Here is a 12,528-nt window from a genome sequence, read left to right as displayed (position 1 = left end):
TCCCCCCCCCCCTCTCTCTCTCTCTCTCTCTCTCTCTCTCTCTCTCTCTCTCCACTTCATTTAGTCTTCTGTTTATGTTTTGCTGTGGGGGCAGGGGAAGGTGCTGGGGCTGGGGCTGGTGGAGGTTTGGCCAGTGAAATCACAAGATCAACTCTAGAAAAGAGAAGTGGAGAACATATGATAAATTCAAGAAAGTAAACCATGGTTGTTGTAGTTAATTGAAGTCATAACGAATGTGGTTTGATTATCATTTGTTTCTTTGCAGGGAGAAATTAAACATTTGGATTCTACTAGACTTTAAAGGAATAGTTCACCTAAAAATTGCTGAAAATTTACTGATGCTGGCCATTCAAGATGTAGATTAGTTAGTTTCTTCATTGGAACAGATTTTGAGAAATTTTGCATTACGTCACCAATAGATCTTCTGCAGTGAATGGGTGCCACTATAATGAGAGTCCAAGTAAGCTATACGACTCCAGTCCATTTCCAATTAGCATCTTGTGTAGTGAATAGCTGTGTGATTGTAATAAACAAATCCATCATTATGATGTTTTTCGCTTCAAACTGTTGCTTCCAGCTAAAATATGAGTCTGCTATTTATAATATTGCTTTCTCCTAATTCTTCCTAATCAGGAGAGAAATATGCACAGTTCAAACACCGTTTACTAGTGAAAACAGTCCAAAACAGTTCTAGACAAATATGATTTTGATGTCCAGCAGGGGTGGACTTTTTCCACTGGAGCAAGCGTTTTTATGGATTATACATTAGTTTGACCAAAAATGACAGTTTAAGGTTAAAACACCTTGGATTTGTTTATTACAAACATGCAGCTTTTCGTTTCACAAGACATTAATTGATGGACTGGAGTCGTGTGGATTATTGTAATGTTTTTATCAGCTGTTTGGACTCTCATTCTGACGGCACCCATTCACTGTAGAGGATCCATTGGTGAGCAAGTCATGTAATGCTAAATTTTTCCAAATCTTTTCTGATGAGGAAACAGATTAATCTACACCTCGGATGGCCTGAGAATGAGTACATTTTCAGCAATTTTTCATTTTTGGGTGAGCTATTCCTTTAAGATGTAAGCTTGATTATTTTTTCCTGCCTCACTTTGAATCGTTTTCATTATGGCTCATGTCAGAATGATGAAGACTTACAGTTCGGTGCCTTTTTCTACAAGTTTTTTGATTGCTTTGGCAATCTTGTCGATCCTTTTCTGTTAAAAATGAAAACAAAAATAAGTGCTAAGTCTGAAATAGCCTATGTTTATATGTGCATAAGTGAGATCTGATAATAAGTGCATTTCTGGTTAGGAAAATAAAGAAATTTCTAAACACATTTTGACCAATACATAAATAGCCCCAATTTGTCTTTTTTTTTTCTTTTTTTGAATATAGGCCTGTGTGTAAAGTCCAAATGAGGCACACACTTACCTGTTGAAGTCTGTACAACAGTGGCAGAGAGAAGGCACATATCACACCTGTTCAAAGGTGATGAATTACTGTACGTTAATATCATGTATCATCACAACAAAGCAGTAATACTTGATGAAGTATGATCCACATCACTCTGACTCTGTTTAGTTACTGACATTATCAAAAATAGTGTCAGCTGTGATTTGTGATGAATCTTTACAAATTTAAACAGGATATCCTTACCGGTCATCAACAGCGTAAGACCATTGTCTTGGACCCCCACATAGGTCAACAAATACAGGAACACAACAAACTACATAAACAAATAAAATACAATCATTCAGATAAAAGCATTATATTTGGTTTTAAATCATTTTAATTTAGATTTTGAAATTATATTTACATTTAGATGTTACATTAGATGCTTTTATCCAAAGACATTAACAGTGCATTGAAGGTAGCCTATGTACAGTATTTTTATCGGTATTTGTGTTTGCTGGGAATTTGAATCTATGGCTAGCACCCTGCTGAACCAGGAACATTATGTTCTTATAATAATAAAGGTAAATTTTTTGAATTTCTTTACTTTCACACGTGCTTATTTTCACAGAACCTTTGCCTTTGGGAATGAAAGCACATGGTAATAGTTCATATCAGGACTAATTACGTAAGAGAGTAGTATCCCCTGATGTGGTGAAAGTAGGCCATAAATTGCAGTAAAAGCGTGAAAACTGCTCGGTGTAGCTGAGGTGAGATATTTAAGACGCGTGTGAGACCTTCACTGAGTCCATGATGCTATCGATGAAGAACAGCCTCTTCAACTCGGTGACAGCCGTAGCAATCAGCAGAACGATTTGTTCCGCTATGCGAACTGTGTCCTCATCTGTCAGTGTACGGTCCTCATCCAAATATGACCTTTTTAATAAAGCAAAGGGGACCAGCTGAGAAAGATTACATGTATTAATCCAGACTTATTTGAGTTGCTTTTCCCTCCGTCGAGCTCCTGCCAAATCATTCACTATTTGTTTTAAATCTGCACATCTGTTATGCATCTCAAGAATTAATATTTTAACCCATGATCAACTTGATATATGAGTGAACTCATCCGTTGAAACCAGCTTGCAAATAGGGCAGACTGGGGGTCTGTAACTTTATAAGCAATATCACACAATTGTTGTTGTTTTCATAGCACACCACAATTGCACTTGTTTCGTTGTTGAATGAATAAGTGATTTTAAAACTAATCGACGCAAACACTGACAAGACTTCTGCTACTACTCCATCAACTGTAAACAGCAGAATTAGTTACACATTTAGGGTTAAATCTGTGTAAAAACGTATTTGTTTTACAGCATACTCACTGAAAAGGATGAGATCCATCACTGAGGCGGACAAGCGTCATGGCTTTGTAGAGCAAGCATACAGGGAGAGTGAAGGCCATAATGCCTAAACCGAGGTTGGACAGGATCGTGATGGCACTGAGCTGGAACAAACAAGCCAAACCCACAACCAAACCTGTAAACACCAGCCCGGTGGTCCCCACATCTCGCCAGTATAACAGATCCAACACTAAAGAGGGTAAGAAAAATTAATGCATGAAATGTCAGGAAATAAACATATAAAGAGGCAGAGTTGGAAAGATAGAGAAAAAAAGACTGAGGGAGAAATGCAATGACCATGCAGCACTGCTTTGAAGTCGGTCTTAAAGGGAGACACGGGGGATGTGTGGTGAAGCATTTGGGTGGTCACATACAGTATGCATGTTTGCGCAGGGTGTCTGGTAATTTTTTGTGGTAAAACAGACTCTTTTTCAGACTATTTTAAAACAGACTAAATTACAAATGCAGATTTTCATCAAATCTTTGAGTTGATCTGCAAACTTTAGTTGAATTAATTCACTTTAGAATTAATAGCATATACAATTTTAAAGGGGGGTGGGGTGCTATTTCATGCATTCTGAGTTATTTACACTGTTAAAGAGTTGGATTCTCATGCTAAACATGGCCAAAGTTTAAAAAAAAAATGATTTGAACGTATGACGGAGTATTTCAGTGCCAAATACACTCCTTCCAGGTTCGAATAAGTTTCGGAAAGTTTTTTCGACCATGGCTCTTCATGACGTCACGAAGAGTGGAATTCCTTGGAATTCCAACGTGCTTCATTCGGGTTACGAGCCAATAGACCCCAACAGCTGTTGATTCTGATTATCCTCCAAACGCAGGTGCAAATCTGTGCTGTGGTGCACACTGGTGCAAAGCTGAACGAGCCTTTATCAGATCAATCCAAACTCTCTGAAATCTTCTCTGCGTAAAATCTACCACATGGCCTTCACTCCTGCTAAAGCACTTTATTGCAGCTTAACATGGCCGAGTCAGATTGAATCTCTCCGGGGAGACGTCTGCCAGCGCTGCCAAAATAAGACTGAGCGAAGATTTAACCTCCTTCGTTCAGACATCAATGCCTCCTTTTTTGCCTCAAAATCCTAGAGTCATGCATCGGTCGGATCCTGGAGGCAGTCCATCCATCAGATTTCCATCGGCCTGCCAAGCTCCCATTGGGAAGTCCTGAGTGATGTGCTGACCAGTCAGCAGTATTACTATACCTCTAAAGTACACCACTCAACTTCAATCTGATCTCCTAACCTCCCCCCTCGCCACCTCACTCAGTTTCTGCCAACCTGCTATTCACGTACCAGCACATTACACATGTAAACAATATAGCCCAGGAGAGCTCGTGGAAGACTCTCACCTTTGCTGGCCATTTCTGCTGCTTCCACACCAAACCCCCTCTCCTCCCAGCGCTCCACGAACCCTCTGGGCTTTTTTTGGCCATCCTAGCGTTGTCAGCGGGAAGGGGTTGGCTTGACCTAATAATATCTCAACCACTTGGACACCCCATCTTTATGAACACACACACATAAACACACACACAGCTATCCTCCCTCATGGCCCGTTCAGAGCTTAAGGAACCTGAGACGTCAGCATGTGTCTGTGTGTAGACAAGTCTTCATCTCGAGGGAGATGGCTAACCTTAGATCCAAGCAAATTACTCAGATGTTCCTCAAAGAGTGCTGTGCTTTATCTTCTCACATGCTGTGAAAAGTGCTGGCCTTTAACACCCAGCTGAAGATATGTGTGTGTGTGTGTGTGTGTGTGTACTGGTATTCACTACATTATGGGGACCAAATGTGTCCACAAGTATAGTAATACCAGCAAATTTTGACCTTGTCGGGACATTTTTTAGGTTGCCATGAAGAATCAAGCTTATAAATCATATAGAATGAAGTGTTTTAAAAATCTAAAAATGCAGACATTTTCCTGTGAGGGGTAGGTGTGTAGGGTTAGGGTAAGGGGATAGAAAATATAGTTTGTACAGTATAAAAACCATTACGCCTATGGAAAGTCCCCATAATGATAAGAATACGTGTGTGTGTGTGTGTGTGTGTGTACAATTATATGTACAGTTCTATAATACTATAAATGATAAATTCAGTATAATTTGTATAATATTTAAAAAATAAAATAATTATATTGTTTAATTTATAACAACAATAATAGTAAGTAGAATTAATAATGCATCATTTATTATCATTCTTATATAATTTATGATGATATAAGTAATATAAGATGATACAAAAATTATATAAAATGATGAAAGTATTGATGAAAAGACTCGAAAAAATTTAAATGTTTTTAAAAATCTAAACTTCATTTTAATTGAAATTAACTATTTTCTTTTTGTAATCATGATAATAATACTATTGTTATTATTTCTTCATTTTGTGTTTTTTTTTTTTCAGGCTGTTTGGCCCAGCAGATGAGTCAGTACTACAAGCATCTGATTTAATGATCATTCTGCCATCAAACAAATTCTGCTCAAATTCATGAGCCATTTTTTGTTTGCGTCATTCCATGGAACCACAAAAAGAGTTAAAAAGACAAAAATAGCCTGTTATGTAATCATGTTTATGAATGCTTTTTTGATTTACATAATCCACTAATCTGTCTGAATCAACCTTTGTTAGAGTCTCCCAAGTTCATATTTGAATATGCCATTCATGAATTCTGCTCAAGGCGAACCATGTTCTTTAATATGAATCACTGAATCTCCTTCACATAACATTTTTAAGCAGAGTGTACTTTGTGCCTTCTCTCTCAGCCTTTCTCTCTTACTGGGCTGCTGTGAAAATCTGTTATGCACATTAATCTGTACATGTTAGGTAATCCAAAATTATCAAATGTTCAGCAGAGATGATTAACAGAGGGAGTTCAAGAGGAGAAACCGAGGGAGGGAGGGAGAGAGAGAGAGCGAGAGACGCATTGAACATGTGAAAGAGAGAGAGACACTCTGCGAAAGGATTGCATGTTGGTGTGTACAACAAGAGGGAGGACACTGCGAGATGATTGGTGCACAGAAATAGCTCAGCCAGTCAGAGCTATGACAGGAAAATAACGAGCTCAGACAGAGAGAAAGCGTAGAGAGAGGGAATATTACTGACATATAGAGGAGGAAGGCAATAAAAGTGGATCAAATTGGAAAGAGCCACTATGAGTACAGAAAGATTAGATCTCAGTGAGATGTCTAGCAATGGGTAGAGTGACAGAAGGGAAAATCAACCGTTCTACATCAGATCACTTGAGGATGCTTCAAGGTGCAGAATCAGCCTCTCGGGAGATAATGCTGTGAAGGCCCTGAGCAGCAAGGCTCAGCCGAACCAAAGCCAGCAAGCTACAGCACAGGGTGGAGGCCGTGAACGGATTAGTTTTTTTTTTTTAAGTGAAGATAAAAGACATCATGAGGACATCCAGGAAAGGAAATGTGGAAATGCCTGCTTTTGTAAGGCAGCTGGTGAAGGAGACCGAGAAAAGGGTCACCTCCTTTTTTAAAGGGGGACGAGGGGGAGGCGCAGGGGAGCTGTCTGGAGGCGAAGAGGGAGGAGAGGAGGAAGGGGTCATCACTAGCCCCTACTTGGACCGACCGGTTCTGGACAAGCACATGCAAGAGGGCTGTGCCTCCTGGGGACTTACCTATGCCCTGGCCAGCATGCAGGGTTGGAGGGCCCACATGGAAGATTTCCACAACTGCTTCCCTCAGCTAGGAGGGGAACTGGCCCACTGGGGGTTCTTCGCTGTGTATGATGGACACGCAGGGAGCGCGGTGGCCCAACACTGCTCCCGAAACCTGCTGGACCACATCCTGGGCACAGGTGAGCAGCAAGCTGTCCTACAAACAGCAGGACCTCTGGCATCTTTTTGGCTTATACTCAGTGTTAGAAAGGTTACTTTGGAAATTTAATAGGTTACAGATTACTAGTTACTCTAGTACTCAATAAAAAGTGATTACATTTGATTACTTTTCTAACGAATGTTTACAAAACTATTCATCATTTTCAAACATTTAAAGCAGGCAGTTCCTTACAGTAGTACTCAACACTGATTACAGTCAGACTTCTCAAAATCCTTCATCACTTTAATTAAGATTATAATAATTTAACTTTAAAGCGCAACCGCCACAAAATCAGACTTTAGCACCTTTTTACTTTGAGATCGTTCTAAGGTTAACAAGATATAGTTTAATAGCTATGTTTGAAATAGCTATTGAAACTGTTTTTGAAATAAAATCTTTGCATAGCTATGACAGGAAACACTGGCATCTAACAATGCTTTGGAAAAAAAAAACAGTTAATCTTAAAAAATAAAGCACATAAAACCAAATAAGAAATTAAACAGTTATCAAATAAGCACGTGTCCTGTTCTGTGCCCTAAACTCTGGAAACATTGGTGTCAATGCAATTTTGGGAAAGAAATCAATCAAATCTTATTGATTACAAAGATTACAGTTGCATTTATTTTGTAATTAAATTGCATAATTCTGCTACATGTAACTAGTTACTCCCCAACACTGCTCATATTTGTACATCAATAGTCATTTGAGAGCACAGCAAACCTAATAACTGAGTGGCTTTTGATGAGAAACTAGATCACGTGAAATTAGATCACGTGGGAAATCATATTGATCTCTTTAGAATAGATCCAAGAGGATCTCATCAGATTGGATTCATTTGTAGACCTACTGTACATCCAAAGCCACAGTAATATTATTACCCAATTAAGCCGTGATCTGACAAGTTAATTGTGGTGTACAACACGTTCCTAAAGCAATTAGAAGTCGCATAATGGTTGATCCTTGCAATCTGCTCTAATGAAGCCTTTAGGTTCGTCATTTGCGAACATGCAAACGTGATCTGTTTGAAGTCACCAAAAGGCCTTGTTGGTTATTTAGTGACACAAGCTATTCCCTCTCAGGAAAGATCCGAGCAGATGAGGATGTAGTAAGGGTCACTGAGGGCATCAAGGAGGGCTTCTTTCTCATGGACAAGCACCTTCATGCCATGGCCTGCCGTGAGGGTTGGGAACGCGGAGGGACGACTGTCGTTGCCACCGCTATCACTCCACACCACATCTACTTTGTGAACTGCGGGGATTCTCGGGCAGTCTTGTGCCGTGCGGGACGGGTGGCCTTCTCGACGGAAGACCACAAGCCCTTCAGCCCCGGCGAGAGGGAGAGGATAGAGAACGCTGGAGGATCGGTGACTTTGCAGCGCGTGAACGGCTCGCTGGCAGTCTCCCGAGCACTGGGGGACTTCAGTTACAAGACAGCTGAGTGGCGGCCGGTCACGGAGCAGATGGTATCGCCAGAGCCGGAAGTGTCTGCTGTGGAGCGCTCGCCAGCAGATGAGTTTCTGGTTCTGGCCTGCGATGGTGTGTGGGACACTGTCACTAATGAAGAGCTCTGTGCCTTCATACACAGCCGACTGCGTGTCTGCACAGACCTGAGAGAGGTCTGCTCCCAGGTCATCGACCTTTGCCTCTATAAGGTTAGTACGAACAGAATATTTCTAGGCTGTTTTCGCTCTGTTTTCGATTGCTTGGTCCAAATCCGTGTTCGATTTCTCCTTAAACCCCTCCAAGTCTCTTTTCTCATTGCAGTTTTGGGACATTTCTGAATGTCATTGAGTTCCAGAATACTAGTGACAGCCCCATTCACTATTGGTGCTAGATAGCAACTTACAGACAAGATAATGCCAGCTTCACTGCTTTAAGACAAAAAACACGAAAACACCTTTCTGTCGGGAGAGAGAGAAGCCGCAGCGTGTGAACGCGCCGCCATCTTTATCCATCTTTATAATCAAGTTATGTTATGTCACTTTAAGCTTTATTTATTTAAAAAGATTTAAAGAATATTTTTGATACATTTTGGCTGCTTATATGGCACCATATTTTTGGCCTATATACAGTCAAACCAAAAATTATTCAGACACTAGATATCATTTTTGATCTTTTTTTTTACTAGTGGGTGCAGGACACTATAGTTCATTTATGTAAGTCAGGATATATTATACCCAAAAAATTATTCATACAGTGGACTACTAGTAAAATTGATAAAAATTTGGGACCAAAAATTATTCAGACACTTTGACCTGACCAAGTTTTGCTTAAGTTTTTTTTTTCTTTAATTGCTAATGCGACCTTTTTACACCACAGACTGAACAAAATTAAGCATTGCTTGGTAATTGGTTGACCTAAATTGGTATTATCTAATTGTGTACTTAAATTTAACAGCTGAATAATTTTTGGTTGATTGTAATCCATTACCAGTGCTGGGTAAGTTACTTTCAGAAAGTAATTCATTACTAATTACATCATCAATATTGTATTTAAATTACTTTTCTAATTACTCTGTCTGAAAAGTAATTTAGTTACTCAATAAGTAACTTAATTATTTAAATCGTTAATTTGAGTTAAAATCCCTATAAACTTTAAAGCAGAGACAATAAAAATTAAACTCTTTATTCTTTCAATTTGTGTCAAACGTGGAATAGTTTAGCGTATTAGTTTTAAAACAAATGTAGTACTTAAACATTTTAACAAAAAATTTAACCTTCTTTGGTTAACAAATAGAATTACTCTGCAAAATATCTGAATAATAAAAAAAACTCAAGAAAAGTTAAACATTGCATGTATCAAGCTGTAAGCATTACATTTTTTATAAAGCAATGAGTAGCCTACAATATTTCATACACACTGACATACTGTACATGTTTTGGCAGTCACTAATACTAATTTTGCCTACTCCTTACACATGCACTCATGCACATATGCTTGTATTACCATACAGTACATAATCAGCATTCTGATATTTTGTAAACTAAATACTTATTGCTTAACACATTATTAACATCGACATCTGATAGTAGATCAGTAAACACTGAAGTAAATATTTATGTAACATTCATCATGGTGCAGTGTAAACATTCCCATTACTTTATATATCTATATCATATTATAAATCATATTTTTATTATGATAGTAAAAAAAAAACATCCTCGTTTCGTTATAGGCTATAGTAAAATAAAAAGCCTAAATCTGAATGCATATATTTCAATATATTGCACTCCCTTGCACACATTTAAGTTTGGCAAGATGTTTATGAAAAGCCCAACTAGTAAAATCCATACAAGTTTATGTAAAAATAATAAATTACAGAAATTATATCCTCCGCTGAATAAAGGCTAAATGAGTCACTCTCATAATCCTTTTTAACCTCTTTCATTTAGATGCATTTCTTGGCAATGGTGCTCCTTCATCTTCTTTTTAACTTTTTTTTCCCCTTCATTTTTTGCTACCGTCAGATCGTGCTGTTTTCTGAGGTAAATTCCGGCTTATTCCTCATAGCAGGTCTTCTTCCAAAAACGATGAAAAGTAGATGAATCTTATTATTATTATTATTATTTAAATCTATTTTTGTATCTAGGTGTTCGCGCACAGGTGTGACTGCAGATAATGAGCTCAGAGACGGGAAAGACTGTTCCTCGCTTTAGCTTTTTATACGGATTACATAATCAGAGAATATTTTGTTTTCTATTTGAATTGGTTCATTTAAAAGTAGACACCTCAAGCTTTCTATAGTCATATTTCTCATGGCTGTGTGTGTGTCAAGTATTCGCCGAGTTTCGGTTCATTTTTGTGATGCATTTCAGATAGAAGTTCACGGAGACAGAGACGGCAGAAAGTGCACCCTGATTGTTTTCTTTATTTTACAAAAGCAAAACCTTTTGTTGTTATTGTCAGTGTACACATATCAAAGTAGACCCTTTTTAGATTCGATTGATTTTAGTCTTATCTGCATCTGAGTAAACTATATTAGGTTATTTTCTCTATCAGAAAATACTGCAAGTGAACGCACCGGCGGGCAGAGGATTAAAGACGCTGCATTCAATTTTACCTTTAGATGATAAATTTAGATTTCAAATTTAATATTGATTTTAGAACTGCTGAAATTATTTACAGTATGTAACACGTACTTTAGAAGTAACTGTAATTAAATTACCTAAAAATGAACAGTAATCCCTTACTTTACTTTTTCAGTGGATAAGTACCGGTAATTTAATGTAACGCGTTACTTAGTAATGCATTACACCCAACATTGTCCATTACATACCTTTCTATCAAACATGGGCGTCGCTAGGCCATTTTTAGGGGGGCTATACATTTTGCGATTAGCTCCATAAACTGTACACGAATTAGTGATCACCTCAGTCCCCTTTAAATTCATATGAAAACGGCAGCAGACTTCGATCGGCACCTCCCCTTCTTTAAGCGGCTCCTCCCCGTCTTTAAAATTTTATGTGTGTACAGTAAACAGATGTGTGTGTGTGTGTGTGGGTGTGGGTGTGTGAGATCATGAAGACTTGTATTTGGCTTATTCAGTTATATGTTATACCTATCTATGCAATACAGTGGAATACTGCACTTTTTGGTATATAAATTTAGCATACCACCCCTACTAGTAAAACATTTTTTATTTTATATATATATATATATCATGATTACTTTTTCACATAGGGCCAGGTAGGTTTGGACAGCTTTTTTCCCTTAATAAATGAAATCATCATTTAAAAACTGCATTTTGTATTTACTTGCATTATCTTTGTGTAATATTTACATTTGTTTGATGATCTGAAACATTAAAGTGTGACAAACATGCAAAAAAATAAGAAATCAGGAAGGGGGCCAACACTTTTTCACACCACTATGTATATATATATATATATATATATATTATACCCTCATTGGGGGCTGAGACCCCCTAAAATTAAAATCCTAGAATCGCCCCTGATAATGTGAGAAATGTTGAAGGTGTCTGAATACATTTTGGTTTGACTGTATATAGGACTTATCAAAAATTTGGAAACACAATTTTTTAAATATTTTCAATGAAGTCTCCTATGCTCACCAAGGCTGCATTTATTTGATGAAAAATACAGTTAAAACAGTAATCTTGTGAAATATTATTACAATTTGAAATAACTATTTTCTATTTGATTATATTTTAAAATGTAATTTATTCCTGTGATGCAAAGCTGAATTTTCCACATCCATTATTCCAGTCTTCAGTGTCACATGCTTCTTCTGAAATCAAATATACTGTATTTATATTGACAAAAATATATTTAAAAAAATTAATTTTCCATTTATTTAAAATGTATTTTAGAATTGAAATCTTAAATATGGACTATCTTGGCTATGGCATCCAACGCTGACTTCAGCCAGACTTTTACACTACGTAAGAGAAATACAGAATGGCCTTTAGGCTGCAGAAAAGGGTGTGCTGACCTGAAAATGTCAACATCTTTCTCTCCGCAGTAAGCCAGATCTCTGCTCTGTCAGGAATGCACTTTCGACCACCATCTCAAAGTGAGGCTGTATTCAGCCACTAAGCTGCAACAGGATAAACTACTTTTAGCCTTGGTGTGAGGAGATTACAGCATTGTGCCATGTAGGGATAGACAACCAACAACATCCTTTAGAAATGAAGGATAAGGTCTGCATTAGCGAATTCAAATCTACTTAATCATCAACATGAGGTAGTTGTCCTTAGAACAAAAGCCTCAAGACTGGCAGTTAGCATCACGCTAGTGCAACCCTCAACGGACACCTTGGCAATTGAATTGCCATTGGCTAGTATATTTTTTTGTTTACTCGCCAGACTGAAATACTATATATATATATATATATATATATATATATATATATATATAACCATGAA

General features: G+C 37.7%; 2 protein-coding genes across 2 annotated transcripts in view; one reads left to right on the top strand and one right to left on the bottom strand.

The window, feature by feature from the left end:
- Positions 1–13: 13 nt before the first annotated feature.
- Positions 14–4,224, bottom strand: LOC107681128 (reticulon-2). The gene is made up of 7 exons (XM_016477293.1): positions 4,168–4,224; positions 2,781–2,988; positions 2,196–2,334; positions 1,663–1,732; positions 1,438–1,484; positions 1,162–1,220; positions 14–153 (listed from the first exon to the last, which is right to left on the bottom strand). Exons 1-7 carry the CDS (start codon positions 4,178–4,180, stop codon positions 57–59), a joined length of 633 nt encoding a protein of 210 aa, XP_016332779.1. The 5' UTR covers positions 4,181–4,224; the 3' UTR covers positions 14–56.
- Positions 4,225–5,906: 1,682 nt separating this feature from the next.
- ppm1nb (protein phosphatase, Mg2+/Mn2+ dependent, 1Nb (putative)) overlaps positions 5,907–12,528 on the top strand; it is a 9,721-nt gene continuing 3,099 nt past the window's right edge. The window contains exons 1-2 of the mRNA XM_016477213.1: positions 5,907–6,625; positions 7,725–8,296. Coding sequence (XP_016332699.1) covers positions 6,214–6,625; positions 7,725–8,296 — 984 coding nt within the window. The 5' untranslated portion in view covers positions 5,907–6,213. The remainder of the gene's footprint in view (positions 6,626–7,724; positions 8,297–12,528) is intronic.

Source organism: Sinocyclocheilus anshuiensis, unplaced genomic scaffold, assembly GCF_001515605.1.
Source record: "Sinocyclocheilus anshuiensis isolate Anshui unplaced genomic scaffold, SAMN03320099.WGS_v1.1 scaffold412, whole genome shotgun sequence".
Taxonomy (NCBI): domain Eukaryota; kingdom Metazoa; phylum Chordata; class Actinopteri; order Cypriniformes; family Cyprinidae; genus Sinocyclocheilus; species Sinocyclocheilus anshuiensis.
This window is presented reverse-complemented; position numbering and strand designations above follow the sequence as displayed.

Coding starts and splice junctions, on each gene's coding strand:
- LOC107681128 (XM_016477293.1), bottom strand. Junction 1,221..1,437: donor TGTTGTACAGACTTCAACAG/GTAAGTGTGTGC, acceptor CATTTTTAACAG/AAAAGGATCGACAAGATTGC. Junction 154..1,161: donor GTAGAAAAAGGCACCGAACT/GTAAGTCTTCAT, acceptor TCTCTTTTCTAG/AGTTGATCTTGTGATTTCAC.